The sequence below is a fragment of the Marmota monax genome, unplaced genomic scaffold (assembly GCF_021218885.2).
Source record: "Marmota monax isolate L192 unplaced genomic scaffold, Marmota_monax_Labrador192_F-V1.1 WCK01_AAM20220418_F8-fsc00121, whole genome shotgun sequence".
NCBI lineage: Eukaryota > Metazoa > Chordata > Mammalia > Rodentia > Sciuridae > Marmota > Marmota monax.
The window spans coordinates 1,880,999-1,898,583 of NW_026693351.1; the positions used below are offsets into that span (position 1 = coordinate 1,880,999).

Here is a 17,585-nt window from a genome sequence, read left to right on the forward strand (position 1 = left end):
AGTGATTAGTGATTGCCATGTCTAGTGATGGGGAATGACTCCTAATGGTTGCAAGATTATCTCTTGGGGGTAATAAAAATGATTCAAAATTAGAGTAAAATTATGTTGTACCTGTAAATATACTACAGACCACTGAACTATACTTTAACAGGCAAATTTAGAGTATGTAAATTGTAGCAGTGAAGTTGTTAAAAAAAAAAACCATTTTGATAATTTCAATTTGAAAATTCCTTTACTTTGGAGAACTTCTTTTAACATTTCTCACAAGGCAGGGTTGCTAGCAACAAACTCCCTCAATTTTTGTCTGAGAAAGTTTTATTTATTTCACTTCTGAAGGTAATTACAGACTTCTAAGTTTGTGAGCTTTTTCTTGCAACACTTTTAAATATTTTATTCCATTTTCTTCCTGCTTACATGGTTTCTTATCCTTGTTCCTTGATGAAGGTGTTGACATTTGCTTCTTTTGAGATTTTTCTCTTTCTCTTTGACTTTGTAAAGTATGAATATGCTGTGTGTAGCTCTAGAATCGGAGGGTATTTAATTTGTTTGATATTCTCTGAACTTCTGGGTTTGTGGCTGGGTGGCTGTCATTAACTTTAGAAAGGTATCAAACACTACTTCTTTTGTTCAAATTCTCCTTCTGGTAGTCTCATTATCTATCTTAACTGCTTTTTTTCTTTTTCTTCTTGGCTTTCCAGTTCGGGAAGTTTATACTGACATATCTTCAAGGTCAGTGACTATATTTCAGTTGTATACAATGTACCAATGAGACAACCCATGGCATTCTTCACTCCTTTTGCAGTGTTCCTAATTCCTTTGATTCTTTGACAGGGTTTCCATCTCTCTGGTCACATTACTCATCAGATTTTGCATACTGTGTAAGTTTTCCATTGAAGTCCTTACATACTAATTAGTTTATTTATTTAACTTATTTTTTAGTTGTAGTTGGATGCAATACCTTTATTTTATTTATTTTATGTGGTGCTGAGGAGGGAACCCAGGGCCTCACACATGCTTGGCGAGCCACAACCCCAACCCCTAATTAGTTACTTTAAATTTGTGATATAATCCTAAAATCTTTGAGATACCTGAATCTGGTTCTGGTGCTTGCCTTTGCCTCTTCTGTTTTTTGGTTTTGTTTTTTGCCTTTCAGCAATGCTTTGTAATTGATTGATGAATGCCTGATGTGATATACAGGGGTAAGTGGAACTAGGGCAAATATCCCTTTAGTGGAGGTTCTTATTTATCTGGTAAGAGGAAAGGCTGTTTATAGTTTGTTGTAAACAAACTGTAGACCTGAGGTTAAATTTCCTCTAGTATCTGTGTTTTTGTTATCCCTATTGTCTTAGGTTTCCCTAGGTAAACTTTAAACAGTCTGAGCTTTGCAGTTACTTCAGTTATAATACTGTTATTACAGAGGAGCCTCACTGACTGTTAAGGTACAGGCAGCGGGGAAACCATTCTTTAATCCTGATTACGTCTCAGTTCTTTAGTGGTTTCTGCCTCTTCCTTATGACCCTCCTTAGGTAGACAAGAAAGCAGGAGGAGTCTGAGTTGGATAATTGCCATCCCCCATTTTGGTAAGGTTCTGATAGAACTCATGTTGTTTAAGTGCTGGCAAAATAGTTTCTGAGGGCAGGCCTTGTTAAGGAGAACAGAAAGCTCTAAGTGGTTTTAAAATGTTTACTTTCCCCCACCCGCTGCCATAAATGGATTTTTTTCTTCCTTCTTCACCATGAGAACCCGGAGAGGCATGAAAACTCATGAAAGTCTGGAGGTTTTCCTAAGTCTGGATCCCCCAGAAATTTTTTATTTCTTTATCTAGTCAAAACTCGGTATCTAGCTATTAGACAACGACCCTTTAAGTATTCCTAACAGTTCTGGCTCTAGTAGTTTGCTAACCTTGATTATTCTCTGTATTAATTTGCCACTCCAGTTTTCAAAACAGCAGTGTCCTTGATTCTCTGAAGAATCTTAAAAGTTGTTGGTTTGGGGTTGTTATTAGCTTTTTTCTTGTTGTGAGGACAGAAGTGTGAACATCTAAGCTTTTTACCTGTCAGACTGGAAATCAGAACTCTCTCTTTTCATTGTCTTAATGATGCCTCCTGGTTGATATTCATTCTGAAGAAGTCTAATTTAAAGAATCTACATATCTCCAATTTGTTATTCAACAAATTTAAAGTATAAACTTGAGCTGGGGGGATAATCATATATAGAAAATGGACACGAGAGAGCATATTTATTATGTGGTACTCTCTTTTTACATGTAGGTCTAATTCTGAGAGAAGAGGTAAATGAAATGAGTTTAAAGCTCTGCTTCATACTTACCAGTTATTTAATTTAAGGCCCACCCAATTTCTCCTGCGTTTCTCCTTATTTGTTAAAAAAAATTATAATAATTACCAAACTTGCAGAATTCTAAATTACAGATAAATGGATTGAAATTCATGAGTGATTTTTTTTTTCTATCAGTTTTAAACTCTTCATTCATGAATATATTTGGTATCTACACCATTTTAATTTGTGGCCTAAGCATCTTATTTGAGATATTACATGAAATAAAGTTCCTGAAATGAAAGCTATTATAGTCATCATCATTATCAGTACTCATAAAGTGACTTTATGGTTTCCTAAAGTAAATTTATGCAGTACTTGCTAAAATATAAATTTAAAGGCAATGGCAATGCCATAAATACCAATTTGATAATGGTTAGGAGATGAATATAATCCATATTCACAAATGATACTTGTGAGAAGTATTTGCTTTTGTGAAAATAAGTTCAAAAATTTGATGATTATCAAAGATACTTGGAATGGCTGTGTTCAGTGGTATAATCACTTGCCTAACATGTGCAAGGCCCTGAGTTTGATTCCCAAAAATGAAGAAAAAAATACATATATATTGGATCTTAAATCATGGCTTCTTGTTACCAAATTGTAAATATTTCCCTAATATTATATTATGTACTGCTTTGATTAGTAAGCTCAGAAGAAATCCTCATGTTTCATAATGAGGCAGACTTAGTAGCTTTAGCACCTTTAAATCCCATCTATTTAGTGTAATTTTTAAAAATAAAATGTAAAAATCCACACTGTTTATTTTCCACCTGATACTTTAAATACTCACATCCTCATTGCTACTTTTATTTTTAACCTAATGGTCTGTTAAAGAACTGGAAATATAAGTTCTATGTCTCAACTTTAACTCTCACTATATGTAGCTATAAAATAAAAATCAACTCCTTAGCATGTAAGACGTATAAGTCTGAGTCCTTTTTCTTCCTTAAGGAATATATTCCTAAATTCTTATTTTCTTCTCAATCAAAACAAACGAAGGAAGGAAAAAGCAACTCAAGTATCCTTCCATTAATGAACTCGTCATCAGGCCTCACAAATGGTACTCCTATCTTGAATGCTCTATACGCATTAAATAAACTCTATTATATTTGCTGCCTCTTCCACATTTCCCTTTCAACTGAGAAAATTCCTATTCGCCCTATAAAAACCATTTCAAATATCATGGGGCTTATAAGATATTCCAGAGAGATTACATCCATTTTTGTTTCAACAATAAACTAGGATTCCAATGGATGCATTTAAATGAAATACTGTACTTAGAGCTCTTAACATGGTAGAAGACACAAAGTAAATGCTCTAATAATGCTGCAGTATGAAGTTAGAGATTCTTTAAGAAAAATTTCATTAGTAATATTTTTATGTAGCCATTTTAAAATAAACAAATTTTAGTTTTTTTTCTTGAAGGTTCCAAGTAAACAGGATAAAGTATAAGCTGCACCACCTAAGAAAACTGACATTAAAAAGTTAACATACTTGGGCTGGGGATATGGCTCAAGTGGTAGCACTCTCGCCTGGCATGAGTAAGGCACTGGGTTCGATCCTCAGCACCACATAAAAATAAAATAAAGATATTGTGCCCACCTAAACTAAAAAATAAATTTAAAAAAAAAGTTAATACACCTTTACTTAACACAAATTATTATATTTGGTAATATAGTGGTAAAAACAAAAGCATTAATGAGGTTCTTACCATGGAAAGGTATTCATTCGTACCCGGTTCTTATAAATCAGAATTCCTCCTGACATCACACCAATCATAATTTCATTGTTACTTTGATCCTTCAAAAGAAATACATGACCAATCTAAAACAATAGCTTTAGTTGTTAGAAATATATTTTTTAAACAGGATTAGTTTCAATACAATGTGACATTTTCAAAGATATTATAGAATCATGCTATAATTACAAATCCAAATAGCAATTATTACACATTTACACATCATATTTCCCAAAGAAAGTCAGGTGAAAAAAAAAGATGATGCAAATGTGAAGCAGAATTATGGAAAATTTTGTTCTGAATACTTTAGGGGGACATAGATGGAAGTCATATGTATACCTCTATACTGACAGAAGAGGTTCTTTGCTTGTTCCAAATTATGTTTTTACATTATTTGATTATTCTAACCAAACTGCCAAAAAGTCTTCAAATATATGTAGGTTAAAAATGAGGCTTTAGCAGGGTGCATTTCTATAATCCTTTGCAAACTCAAAGCCAGCCTCAGCAATTTAGCTAGACCCTGTCTTTTTTTTTTAGTTGTCAAGGGATCTCCATTTTATTTATTGATATGTAGTGCTGAGAATCAAATCCAGCACCCTCAGGCAAGTGCTCCGCCACTGAGCCACAATCCCAGCCTGACCCTGTCTTAAAATAAAAAATACAAATGGTTGAGGATGTGGCTCAGTGGTTAAAGGGCCTGGGTTCAATCCCTGGTACCAAAAAAAAAAAAAAAAAAAAAAAAGCTTTAGAAAAAAGATATAGGTTGGTTTTTAAACACAGAAATAGGTATTAGAAGGTAATGCAAATTAACTTTTTTTGTGTATCATCTGTAAAGGGGCAATAAAATATTCCCACCTCAGAGGGCTGTTTGAAGGATTAAAGGATATTAATACATGTAATGCCCTAAGAAGGGTGTCTGGCATTTAGTAAATGCCACATTGGTGTTTCCTGTTGTTATTACCTATGTTGTGGACTGTAGAATTCCTCAAAATTACTGTCCTCACAATCTTTTTTGAAAATTCTCTAATCATCCTGTGGCTATAGTCCAAACTTGCTTTTATAAGGTCACCAGTGACTTCCACATTTTTAATTCAGTTCTCTGTTCTCATCTTACTTGACCTAAAAGCATCATTTGATGCAGTAGACCACCCCTGATTCAACTGACTCTAAAGACACACAATTGTATCTTTAACATAAAAAAAAATTTCTTTCTATCCAAATGGCTTTTCCTTCTTGATCTCCTATTCTTCCTCATCTCCAACCTCTAAACTTTGAAGTGTTCCAGCTTTGAGGATCTCTTCTGTTATCTACAGTATTTGCTCCCACAGGGCTCTTTTTTTCTTTTTTTAATATTTGTTTTAGATGTTGGTGGACCTTTATTTTATTCATTTATTTATATGCAGTGCTGAGACTTGAACCCAGTGCCTCACACATGTCAGGCAGTGCTTCACCACTGAGCTACAACTCCAGCCCCACCTCTCCCAGGTCTCTTATCCTGCAGTCTTAAATATCATCTATAAGCTAACAATCCCCAAATTTGTATCTCAAGCTCAAACTTTTCCTCTGAACTCCAGATCTATATGAACTGTCTATCCTTCTTCATTTGGACTTGTAAAAGTCTTCTCAAATTTAACATGTCCCAAGACTAATTCTGAAACCTGCTCTGCCTGGTTTTTCACTTACTGATTACTTTTTACTATCCCACTGCTACAACCACCATTTTTTCTCACCTAGATCACCATAACCATCTCGACGTTTTTTTTTTTTTTCTCTGTACTGAAGATTCAACCCATGGACACTTTACCACTGAGTAATATCCCTAGCAGCCATTTTTGTTTTTTATTTTGAGACAGGGTCTCACTAAGTTGGTTAGAGCCTCACTAAATTGCTGAGGCTCGCCTTGAACTTGTGATCCTCTTATCTCAGCCTCCTGAGCTCCTGGGATTATAGGTATGTGCCACTATGCCTGGTAAATCTAACAGTCTGTTTACTGGTCCCTTCCTTTAGTGTCTTACAATATATTCTCAGAATAGCCATGAATTTCTTTTAAAAATGTAAAATCATAGCCTATCTTTAAAAATATCCAAAAACCCTATAAGGAACTTTCTTAAAATTAAAGGCCAAAGTCTTTAAGATGTTTTTAAAGTCCTGGTCTGCTTTGACCTCATTTCCTAATATTCTCCTGCCTTCCTCACACAACCCCAAGACAAATTCGTTTTTTTGCTGTCACCTGAACTGCTACCCACACTATTTCATCACCTTCGATTGCTGTTTCCTTTGCTAATAATTATCTCCCCCTAACCCCTAGACATATGTATAGCTTCCTCAGGTCTGTTTACCTTCTCAGTGAGGCTTAAATGGATACTTTATATTTGGTTGACTAAATTCCTTCCTTAGTTTAATTTTTCTTTGTAGCACCTATTGGTTATCTGACCTATTATCTAATTACCTTTTTAAAAAACTGAAATATATACATTATAAAATGCACAAATCTTAAATGTCCAACTTGAAATTTCACACTTATATACATTAATATTTAACCACCACTAATATATATCACATTTTTAAAAACTCAGTAGGTTCCCTCATGAGTGTCCTAGTTAATAATACTACTCCAGAGATGACTGTTATTCTGACTTCTATCAATATTAACAGGTGTTTTGCCTATCACTGAACTTTACTTTCATGGAATCAGACTATTCACTCTGATATAATTAGTTGTTGATAGTCTTGTTTTGCCAACTAGAATGAAGCATTTGAGGGTTGGAATTTATCTGCTTTTCTCACTGCTGTATCCATAATGGCTATACATGGGACTTGGAGCACAGTAGGCACTCAAAACATATTCACCAAAGAGTAAAAAAATTAAAAATATCATCATAAGGGCTGGGGTTGTGGCTCAATGGTAGAGGGCTTGCCGAGCACGTGTGAGGCACTAGGTTTGATTCTCAGCACTGCATATAAATAAATAAAAATAAAGGTCCATCATAAATCATAAATCTTTTCTTGAAGCTTTGAAGAGCAAAGATTCCTTTTTAGTAGAATTATCTTTATCACTATTACAAATACTTATGGAAATAAGATTCATAATTAAGCCTAAAACTTGGTTAGAATTTTTTAGGGTTGATTGAAAGCCTCCTGTACCTAACTAAAAACATAATTATGCTTACCTGTAGATAATTTGGAAACAGTAATTTTTTAATATAATCCCTCTTTTTTTTTTTCTTAATATGTGAACATTCTACAAGAGAGATTGAGGCCGGATACAACGGCACACACCTGTAATCCCAGTGACATGGGAGACTGAAGCAAGAGGATTGCAAGGACAATCTCAGCAATTTAGTGAGACCCAGCAAAATAAAAAATTTAAAAAGGGCTGGGGATGTAGCTCAGTGGTAAAGAGCTCCTGGGTTTAATCCCAAATACAAAATAAGAGAGAAAGAGAAGAGTTTGATGATTCATGATTTAGATATTATCACAGCTCTCTTTCATTCTTTTATTCTATTTTCTTAGTGTAATAGTTATTGACTGATTTTCAAGGAAAGTTGATAGGTGTTGAATGACTGATCCACTATTCATCTAAAAAGTAAGATATTTCAATCAGGCCAGCAGTTTCTACTGAGATAATGCCTTTTCCCTTTGAAGAGATCAAAAATTCTTTATAAAAAATTAAACTTAGTTCCTATGATATTCCTTGCTATTAATTTTATTTTTTCAAATATGTCATGTTCTGTGTGGGCTCTCTCTTATTCAGAGAGGAGGTCCATGGAACAGGGTACAGGAGAGTGTGGCTGCGGAGTTGCTAATCAAGACCTCCAGAGACCAAGCAGGAAGCAGGTCTGATTGTACCATGTATATATACCATGTATATATACTCAGGCAGTAGCTAAGCAGATTATAGGCAGCCACCAATGCAAAGTCTGCTAACTGCCCTTGAAGCGATCAATTGAAGAGTGGGCCGTGGAGAAGTGCTGGACTGCAACACGGGGCCTCACACCCAGGGCTGTGCCTACAGGGTAAGCTGTTTGGCACTCACATGTCTAGCACAGAGGAGTGCCCTGCCACTCAGACACCCTTAACATATGCCATGTATGCAGTACTCCATACACTTGTCCCCACAATGTTCTGTCTTGATTTGAGGTTTTTATTTATGACTCTACAGTGAAAATCATTATCTTGGAAAAATCTTATTCGTTCTTTTGACTTAAGTGAACATACTACTTTTAAGAAGCATTCCCTACCCTCTCTTCCTGGGGCGGGGGTGGGGGGTGGGGGTGCGGGTTTAGATGTTCTTGCCGTATGATCCCACAGCACTTGGTACTCTCTCCTTCATATTCTCATGTATTTGCTAATATATGTCTGTTTCTTTCTCCCACTATTGTGTGAGTTCCATGAGGGCAGGAATAACTGATATAATCCTAGTGCTAAGATTGTACCAGGCACAGAGCAGATCCACTGCTATAAATGCACTAAGATTTATATGAATCTTGGGAATTCGATATGAATAACTTGGTTCCACTTGAAGGCAGAAAAAAAAATAATTTACCTTGCTTGCCAAAATAAAATATTTTGCTTCTGATATTCAATTAAAGCTTAGGTTTCCTCTTTTATGCTCCTCCCTCATCTACCTTATGCTCTTTTTTGGAGGGGTGAGGGGGGAAGTTACCAGGGATTGAACTCAGGCACTTGACCACTGAGCCACATCCCCAGCCCTATTTTGTATTTTATTTAGAGACAGGGTCTCAATGGGTTGCATAGTGCCTCGCTTTTGCTGAGGTTGGCTTTAAACTCAGGATCTTCCTGCCTCAGACTCTTGAGCTTCTGGGATTACAAGTGTGCGCCACCATATAGGCTATTCTTTTGTTTCTGATGCCACAAAAATTCTCTTCATGTTCACTGAACATCTGCACATTGACTTCTTAAGGTCTTAGTATTCACAAAAAACAAACAAACAAACAAAAAAAAACCCTTTCCTGTCGGTCTTTTTTTTTTTCTTTTTTGTAGGGAGGGGATGTGGGGAGTTGTGCAAAATACACATCTAAATAACTTTTGACAATTTCAAATTTAAACTTCTTTAATATTGTCCTCCATATTGAGGGCTTTCAGAGAAGCAGTTTTATAATCTAATAATTTAAACAAAGAAAAACTACCTTAGTCAAATAAATAAATAATAACATGGTAAATTATATATGAAATTTATTTAGTCTTATAATACAAGTGAAAAGATGAAAGTTTACCACTCTTCTTATTTCATTGTCAGTAATCTCAGCAGACATAAAACTATATTTAGAAAACTGCGAAGGAGCTGGGAATGGTGATGTGTGTCTGTAATCCAGCTACTGGGAGGCTGAGGCAGGAGGGATTGCCAGTTGGAAGCCAGTCTGGGCAACTTAGGAAGACCCTGTCTCAAAAATTAAAAGATAGATAGATAGATAGATAGATAGATAGATAGAAAGAAAGAATGAAACAAAAATGGCTGGAGTGGTAGAGCAACTGCTTAACACATGGAAATCCCCAGGTTTAACCCCAACTATAACCCTCACCAAAAAAAAAAACACTCCAAAACAAAAAACAAACAAAAACAACACAAAAGAGCAAAATGTTTTTGGTGGTCTTTTTTTGTGTGTGGGGGCTGTGTGTGCTAGGGATTGAACCCAGGGGTGCTATAATGCTTGAGCTATATCCCCAGCACACACTCATTTTTTGAGACAGGATATCACTAAGTTGCCCAGGCTAGCCTCAAATTTATGGTTCTCCGGCTCAGCCTCCCAAGTAGCTGGGATTACAGGTGTACAACACCACATTAGTTGGTCTTCTTCTTCTTCTTTTTTTTTTTGTTTTTGTTTTTGCTTTATTATACTGGGTATTGAACCCAGGGGTGCTTAACCACTGAGCCACATCTCAAGCCCTTTTTATTTTCTATTTTGAAGCAGAGTCTCGCTAAATTGCTTAGGACCTCTCTTAATTGCTGAGGCTGGCTTTGAACTTGTGATCTTCCTGTCTTAGCCTCCTGAGTTGCTGAGATTACAGACAAGCCAGCTGGTTGTCTTATTTTTAAGCATAGCTCATATCTGAAGTTCTACAGCTGTAAATTTATTGTAATATAAAACAAAATTTAGTTGCACAAATATTGACTATTACATTTTAGAAAACCGTGTTCAACAGTTGTAAACCCCAAATAAGGAAAGAGAGAGAGAAGAGCATTTTAAAGAGCAAAAAGCTCCAGAAAGACTTAACATTTTAAATAGAAATCTAAAAAACAGATTTCTAAGTCATAACACTCAGAATTACAAGATACATTCCTCAGAAGAAAGCAAGTCTTCTGACCACCAAGGAAGAAACTGACATGAGCTTTATGAAATGTTAAGAAATAAAGCTCCTCTCCTAGAACACGGTCAGATGGCTTAATCATTATGAGGAGCAAAACTTTGAGTACTTGAAACAACTATGCAACTGTGTATGTGTGGGTACTAACAGAATGTGCTCAAAATAATTACCTAAGGAAAATAATTCCTTAACTCCTTTTCAGATTGATATCCTTTTTAGGCTCAACAGTCTGTCCTGAGAGAATATAAACCCTATTTCTAAATCAACCAATGATTATTTATAATTCCACTGAGAACAGCTATACTCCAGGTACTTCTAAAGGAATATATAACCTCTTGACAAAAAAAAAAAAAAAAAAACACAAGAAGGAATAGAGCCACAAATGAAGAATAGCTACACAGAATTATGTTATGACAAGAAGTTAACAGTCTTTCATAGGATGAACAGTTTGATGCAAGGAAAAAAGAGGTTACATAGTGTTGTACAGGAAAAGCCAGTGATTTGTAAATTCTAAGTTAATAAAGGGACTGGGGCAGATAAAAACAAAACATGTTACTATGCTCCATTTTGTGCTTTATAAATAAAAATTTACGATACTAGAAATAATGAAAATCAAGCTCAGCAATACAAGTCTCAGTGTTGTGAAAACATTTTTATGATGATTATCAAAGAGTAAAAAGACTACTTTTCTTATAACTTAACCTTTACTTTATAGACTAAATATTCTAAGTCTATCTCCTATAGTCTACAAAAACTATCTTTATAAAACACGTTCTGGAAGAAAAACCATGAAAAGTGCACTTTAACAGTCTTAATGTTATTGCAAAAAATATTTATATTCAGAAGAAATTTTCAGTTCTACTATGTCAACAGCAATTGTAAGTTATTTCATCTGTTACCTAAGCCTTTCAAGGCATTACAGTATTTTTGATACTGAGTAATGAAGCTTAATTCAACAACATTGAAATTTATTTTCTTCACTTACCCTTGCATAGTGGAATTCAACTCCATAGAGTTCTAAGGTACGTGCTGTGTTCAGGTAATTAAATTCTGCTTCTGCAGGAGATAAGCCCCTGTAAAGACATCATCAGGTTATCCATTGCAAATATACCCAAATTAGTAAAAGGTTATTTATCTGGAAAAATGTACAGTCTAATTAAATCTTGTAAAACCACCATCTATGACTCTTCCTCTTAGTTCTGAATAGTAACATTTAATACATTTGGAGAGCACACTTTCAGTAACTCAAACTATTGTCTTCCAGAATGTTTTTGTTTTCTCCAGAAATACATTAATACAGTAAGTTTTAAAAATTTATGAAAACTCTTAAGAAACATGAGTGAATCCATTTTTTTTCTTTTTGTACTGGAGATTGAACCCAGGGGTGCTTTACACTGAACTATGATGTACCAGCCCTTTTTATTTTGAGATAGGATCTTGCTAAACTTAAGCTTAGGCCCTCGCTAAATTGCTGGGGCTTTGAACCTGTGATCCTCCTGTCTCAGCCTCCTGGTTGCTGAGCTTACAGGCATGTGCCACTACACCCAGAGTAGATCCTTTTCTAAAGACTTGACATCTACAGCAGGTTTGAAAACCACTGCTCTAGATGTAAAATCTTTTTTTTTTTTAAATATAAATTTACTCCTATAGTTTTATGGCTCTAACAAAGCCATTTTTATATATAAATTAGAAGCATTATTTCCTCTCGAAAATTGGTTCACATACCACAGCTGCATTTACATCATATGGGGTGCTTCTGAAATATGCAGATCCTCAGGGCAATGCTTTCTTGAGTGTCATGCACAGACAGATATTGTTTCACACCAAGTACAGAAACGAGTGTCAAAGACTTTTATAGATATTTGGCAATCATTTTATGTTAGTTGAATCTAATAGTGAAAAAATAGGACCCTTTTTTTTTTGGATAGTGCTGGGGATTGAACCCAGGGCCTCCTGTACACTGGGCAAGTGTTCTACACAGAGATACATCCACAGCTCCTAGGATTTAATTTTTTAATGTCTTTGCTTTATTTCTCCATTTTATTTTCTTGTAATTCATTTTTATTACACATTTCAAAATATTATAAATAACATAATAATGACAGACTGGGGGAAGACTGGTCTTTCATCACAGATGGTTTTGGAAATAGAGTTCAACAGAAAGGATAAAGTCAAACTGTAACATTTAATAAGTATCCCAAGTGATTCTTTTTTTAATTAACTTTTTTGTTTTAATTATACATGACAGTAGAATGCATTTATTCACTTTGATATACATAGATGTGATATAATTTCTAATTTTTCTGAGTGTACATGTTGTAGATGTACATGTAGTGTACATCATATTGGTCATGCAGTCACATATATACATAAAGTAATAATGTCTGTTTCATTCTACTATCTTTCCTATCCATACCTCCCCTCCGCTTCCCTCCTTTTACTTCCCTCTACCTAATCTACGGTAACACTATTCTGAACTCTAGTCCCCCCCACTCCCACCTTATTGTGAATTAGCATCTATATATTAGAGAAAACATTCGGCCTTTGGTTTTGCGGGATTGGCTTATTTCGCTTAGCATGATATTCTCCAACTCCATTAATTTACTGGCATATGCTTTAAAGAAGAGTAAAATTATGGCATTTGCCATATCCATTGAGTATATATACCACATTTTATTTATCCATTCATCTATTGAAGGACATCTAGCTTGGTTCCATAGTTTAGCTATTGTGAATGAATGAGCTACTATAAACATTGACGTGGCTGCATTACTGTAGTATACTGATTTTAAGTCCTTTGAGTATAAACCGAGGAGTGGGATAGCTGGGTCAAATGGTGGTTCCATTCCCAATTTTCTGAGGTATCTACATACTGCTTTCCACAGTGGTTGTACCAATTTGCAGTCCCAACCAGCAATATATGAGTTTACCTTTTTTACCAATCCTCACCAACTTTTATTGTTGCCTGTATTCTTGATGACTGCCATTTTGACAGGAGTGACATGAAATCTGAGAGTAGTTTTGATCTGCATTTCTCTAATTGCTAGAGATGCTGAACACTTTTTCATATATTTGTTGATCGACTGTATTTCTTCTTTGGTGAAGTGTCTGTTCAGTTCCTTACTTAGTCCATTTATTGTTTGGGTTATTTTGTGTGTGTGTGTGTGTGTGTGTGTGTTAAGATTTTTTCCAAATAAATTTTATGACTGCTTTTTCTATTTCTATGAAGAATGTCATGGGGATTTTAACAGGAATTACATTAAATCTGCATAACACGTTTGGTAGTATGGCCATTTTGACAATATTAATTCTGCCTATCCAGGAGCATGAGAGATCTTTCCATCTTCTAAAGTTTTCTTTAATTTCTTTCTTTAGTGTTCTGCTGTTTTCATTGTAAAGGTCTTTTACCTTTTTTGTTAGATTGATTGGTTTCCAGGTATTTTATCTTTTTTTTTTTTTTTTGAGGCTATTATAAATGGGGCAGTTTTTCTAATTTCTCTTTCAGTGGATTCAATGCTGATGTATAGGAATGTGTTTGATTTATGGGTGTTGACTTTATATCCTGGCTACTTTGTTAAATTCATTTATTAGTTCTAAAAGTTTTCTGGTAATTTTTTTTTAAATCTTCTAGATATAGAATCATGTCATTAGCAAATAGTGATAGTTTGAGTTCTTCTTTACCTATTTGTATCCCTTTAATTTCTTTCTTTTGTCTAATTGCTCTGGCTCGAATTTCAAGGATGATGTTGAATAGAAATGGTGAAAGAGGACATCCTTGTCTTGTTCCAGTTTTTAGAGAGGATGCTTTCAATTTTTCATTTCGAATGACGCTGGCCTTGGGCTTCACATACATAGCTTTTACCATGTTGAGGTATGTTCCAACCATGCCTAATTTTTCTAGTGTTTTGAACATGAAGGTGTGATATATTTTGTCAAATGCTTTTTTCTGCATCTATTGAGATGATCATGATTCTTTTTTAAAGCCTATTAATATGATGAATTATGTTTATTTATATACGTATGTTGCACCATCCCTGCATCCCTGGGATGAATCCCACTTGATTGTGGTGCACTATCTTTTTAATACGTTTTCCAAGTGATTCTTGTGAATATAAATTTGAGAACCCTGCTCTAGATATGAAGTCTTTTAAAATAGATAGGTGTGATGGCACATGATGGTAATCTCAGCTACTTGGGAGACTAAGGCAGGAGGACCTTTATTCAGTTCCAGGCTAACCTGGGGACTTACTGAAACCCTGTATCAAAATGAAAAACAAAAACAAAAAAGTGCTGAGGGTGTAGTTCAGTGGTAGAGCACTCTTGGGTTCAATTCCAAGTACCTCAAAAACAAAACAAAACAAAACACCCAATTTCATACACAGTTCTAACAACCTTAGTTATCTGATGCTATGAAACTACAGTACAGCAAAAGTGATAAACTACTAAAGAAAAGGTATCAACCTTTTGTTCACTAATGATACTAGAAAAGGGAGCCACAACCTGCCAATGTATGATCATAACAAATGTGATTCTTCAAAAAGAAGGCAAAACTGGGCACTGCACCACAGTGCCTGCAATCCCAGCAGCTCAAGAGGCTAAGGCAGGAGGATTAAAAGTTCAATGCCAGCCTAAGCAACTGAGTGAGGCCCTCTACATAAAAAATAAAAAAGCCCAGGGATGTGGCTCAGTGGTCAAGTACCCCTGGGTTCGATCCCCAGTACCAACAAAAAAGGGTAGATGGCAGGTTATACTTCCCTTTTCTGAAACATTTCATTAAGTTAAATACAGAGCCTATCTCCCCTCCACCCATCCCCATTAAACTGGATAATTCATTTTATCCTTGTCTGCAGATCTGATGATCAATTCTTTCAACCAAATAGAAATATGTAATCACTGTGTCATTAAATAAACCTTTTCCTTATAGAAAATATTTTTCATTATTGGTAAATTTTAAAAGTCTAGTCTTTAACTCTTTGGTTCAGATATGCTATATGTTAAAACTTTCAATATACAGCAATTTAGCGCAAGTCAGCCCCTTCACTACTTTACACTACTCTATTACAATTCTCAGTCATTAGTCCCTTTAGATTCCAGGTGAGCAAACCTTTTAGTGGAAAGGACTGGATAGTAAGTATTTTAGGCTTTCAGCTGGTCTCTACAACAACAACTTAACTGTGCTATTGTATGAAGGCAGTCATAGTCAATATATAACAAATTGGAGTATCTGTCTCAAAAGGTATTTATTATGGTCATTGGATTTTGTGAAATTTCAATATGTACACATACATAAAAACTACAAATTTGCATGTGTATGCACATATATTTCTCCATTTATACAAACACCCATTTTTTAGATCATGGGCCATACAAAAATAGGCAACAGCCAATCTGCCAACATGTTTTAGATACATTTTCAGATACATAGGTTATTACCAAATGAAAGTAAGTTTTCTTAGTAAGAACTAATATTTCTTCTATACCTACAATGTGCTAGGCACCATTCTGAGAACTTCTCCACTGAGGACTAAAAGTAACTCCAGAGATAGATACTTTTATCATCCCCAATTTATATACAAGAAAATGGAGAAACAGAGGTTTAGAGCAATTTGGCCAACGTTATAAGACAGTAACCTTACCATAAATTCAAATCAGACAATCTGGTTCTCTAGCTCAGAGTCTTAGCCAAGTTGCAACATTGCCTTAGTTCCTCCAGGATTCAGTATTTTGAATCATATGTTAAAGCAAAATTGAACTATGAACCAATCAACAATATTACTGCCTATTCAAAACAAAAAAAAAGTCATAGAAAATCAAACTTATAAAAAAAAATCAAAGATGAATATGGTTGTAACTGAAAAAATGCCACTATTTTTAAAGGAATATTTTCATAAAATTAGTGTTACAAAGGGTGCTTTTGGCTCATTACCAAACAGAATCAATTCCTTTCATATAGCTAAAAACTAAGAAAGGCTTACCAAGTAGACTGAACTGCAAGTTATGAATATATATTATTAATATTCCAAAATTTATTTGTAAAGAATAATTTTGTATAATAACACATAAATTTCTGTTAACAAATAGCTTTATGGTTGTTAACAGAAATAAAAAGAAGTCTCACATATTCTATGAAATAAGCAAAACACATTTTTAGTAGAGATCACATACATTTCTTTATAACAATCTTATCTTTATATAATAGTAATTGTTCTGTGTTAAGTAAATACAACAATAAAATTAGAAATAATTTACAATATTCCTCTAAAAAGGACACCAATAAGTTTACCAAATAAGCAGAAAATTAAACAAATCCTTACATATGTTGGTGATGTAATTTTGCAATTTCTTTTTCAAAATCTTGAGGTTGATTAGGAATGAAAGAATAATCTGAGAGGTAGCCTGGCAAGTTTTCTGACTGACTGTAGTCTCCAAGTTCAGCTAATAATGTAAAGAAAAAATTTCACATTAAAAAACAAAACTTCCAATTATTATAGTTAAAGCAGCAATACCATCAATTCCATTGTATTTCTGGAAGTAAAATACTTGGATTTTTTAATGTAACCAATTAAGAAGAATGTTAAATGAATTACTACAGTTCACTTAAGTAGTCTGCAATAATTCACAACATTCTTCTAGGTCTCAATTTCAGAGAAAAAAAAATTTTCAAACATCAAAGCACTGTTAACTATTTGAACATTCAATTTCCTCTACAATTTCTATTTACTGCACTATAACATGTCTAAAGAACTCCTGTATTAAAATAAATATACTATCAGGCCACAAATCATATGTTATTTGATCTTAAAGTAGGATGATACTTACACTGAATGGCAAATGAAGCTAAAAGGGCAGCAGTATTATAAGGACAGGGTAATCTGATAAAGCAAAACAGAAAATACATAACCCAAGATTAAACACAGTAACTTCAAAAGTGCTATAATTTATGTTATGCTATTCATAGCTGAAGTTTTCATGTGATTTAATTTTAACTATTAAGAAATAAACTTATATGATGAAAAACATTCATATTAAATGTAAACATTTTTGATAATTTTTAATAATTGATTACTTCAAGAATGCAGAATTAAAAGTAATTTTAAAGTCTATTTAAAAAAATTTTAAATAGCTCACCTTCCAGTAAGAATGTCTTGTTTGATTTGCAAAAAATATTGGTACCTTAAAAAAA

The 17,585-nt window shown here is 34.3% G+C and overlaps 1 protein-coding gene across 9 annotated transcripts in view; it reads right to left on the bottom strand.

Annotated features, from left to right (window-relative positions):
* Ptpn4 (protein tyrosine phosphatase non-receptor type 4) overlaps positions 1 to 17,585 on the bottom strand; it is a 169,947-nt gene that overhangs the window by 69,502 nt on the left and 82,860 nt on the right. For all 9 annotated transcript variants that reach the window (XM_058583265.1, XM_058583266.1, XM_058583267.1 and 6 more), the window contains 5 exons: positions 17,531 to 17,575; positions 17,222 to 17,274; positions 16,717 to 16,837; positions 11,388 to 11,475; positions 4,049 to 4,137 (listed from right to left, as the gene is read on the bottom strand). In XM_058583265.1, the coding sequence (XP_058439248.1) occupies positions 4,049 to 4,137; positions 11,388 to 11,475; positions 16,717 to 16,837; positions 17,222 to 17,274; positions 17,531 to 17,575 (396 nt within the window). The remainder of the gene's footprint in view (positions 1 to 4,048; positions 4,138 to 11,387; positions 11,476 to 16,716; positions 16,838 to 17,221; positions 17,275 to 17,530; positions 17,576 to 17,585) is intronic.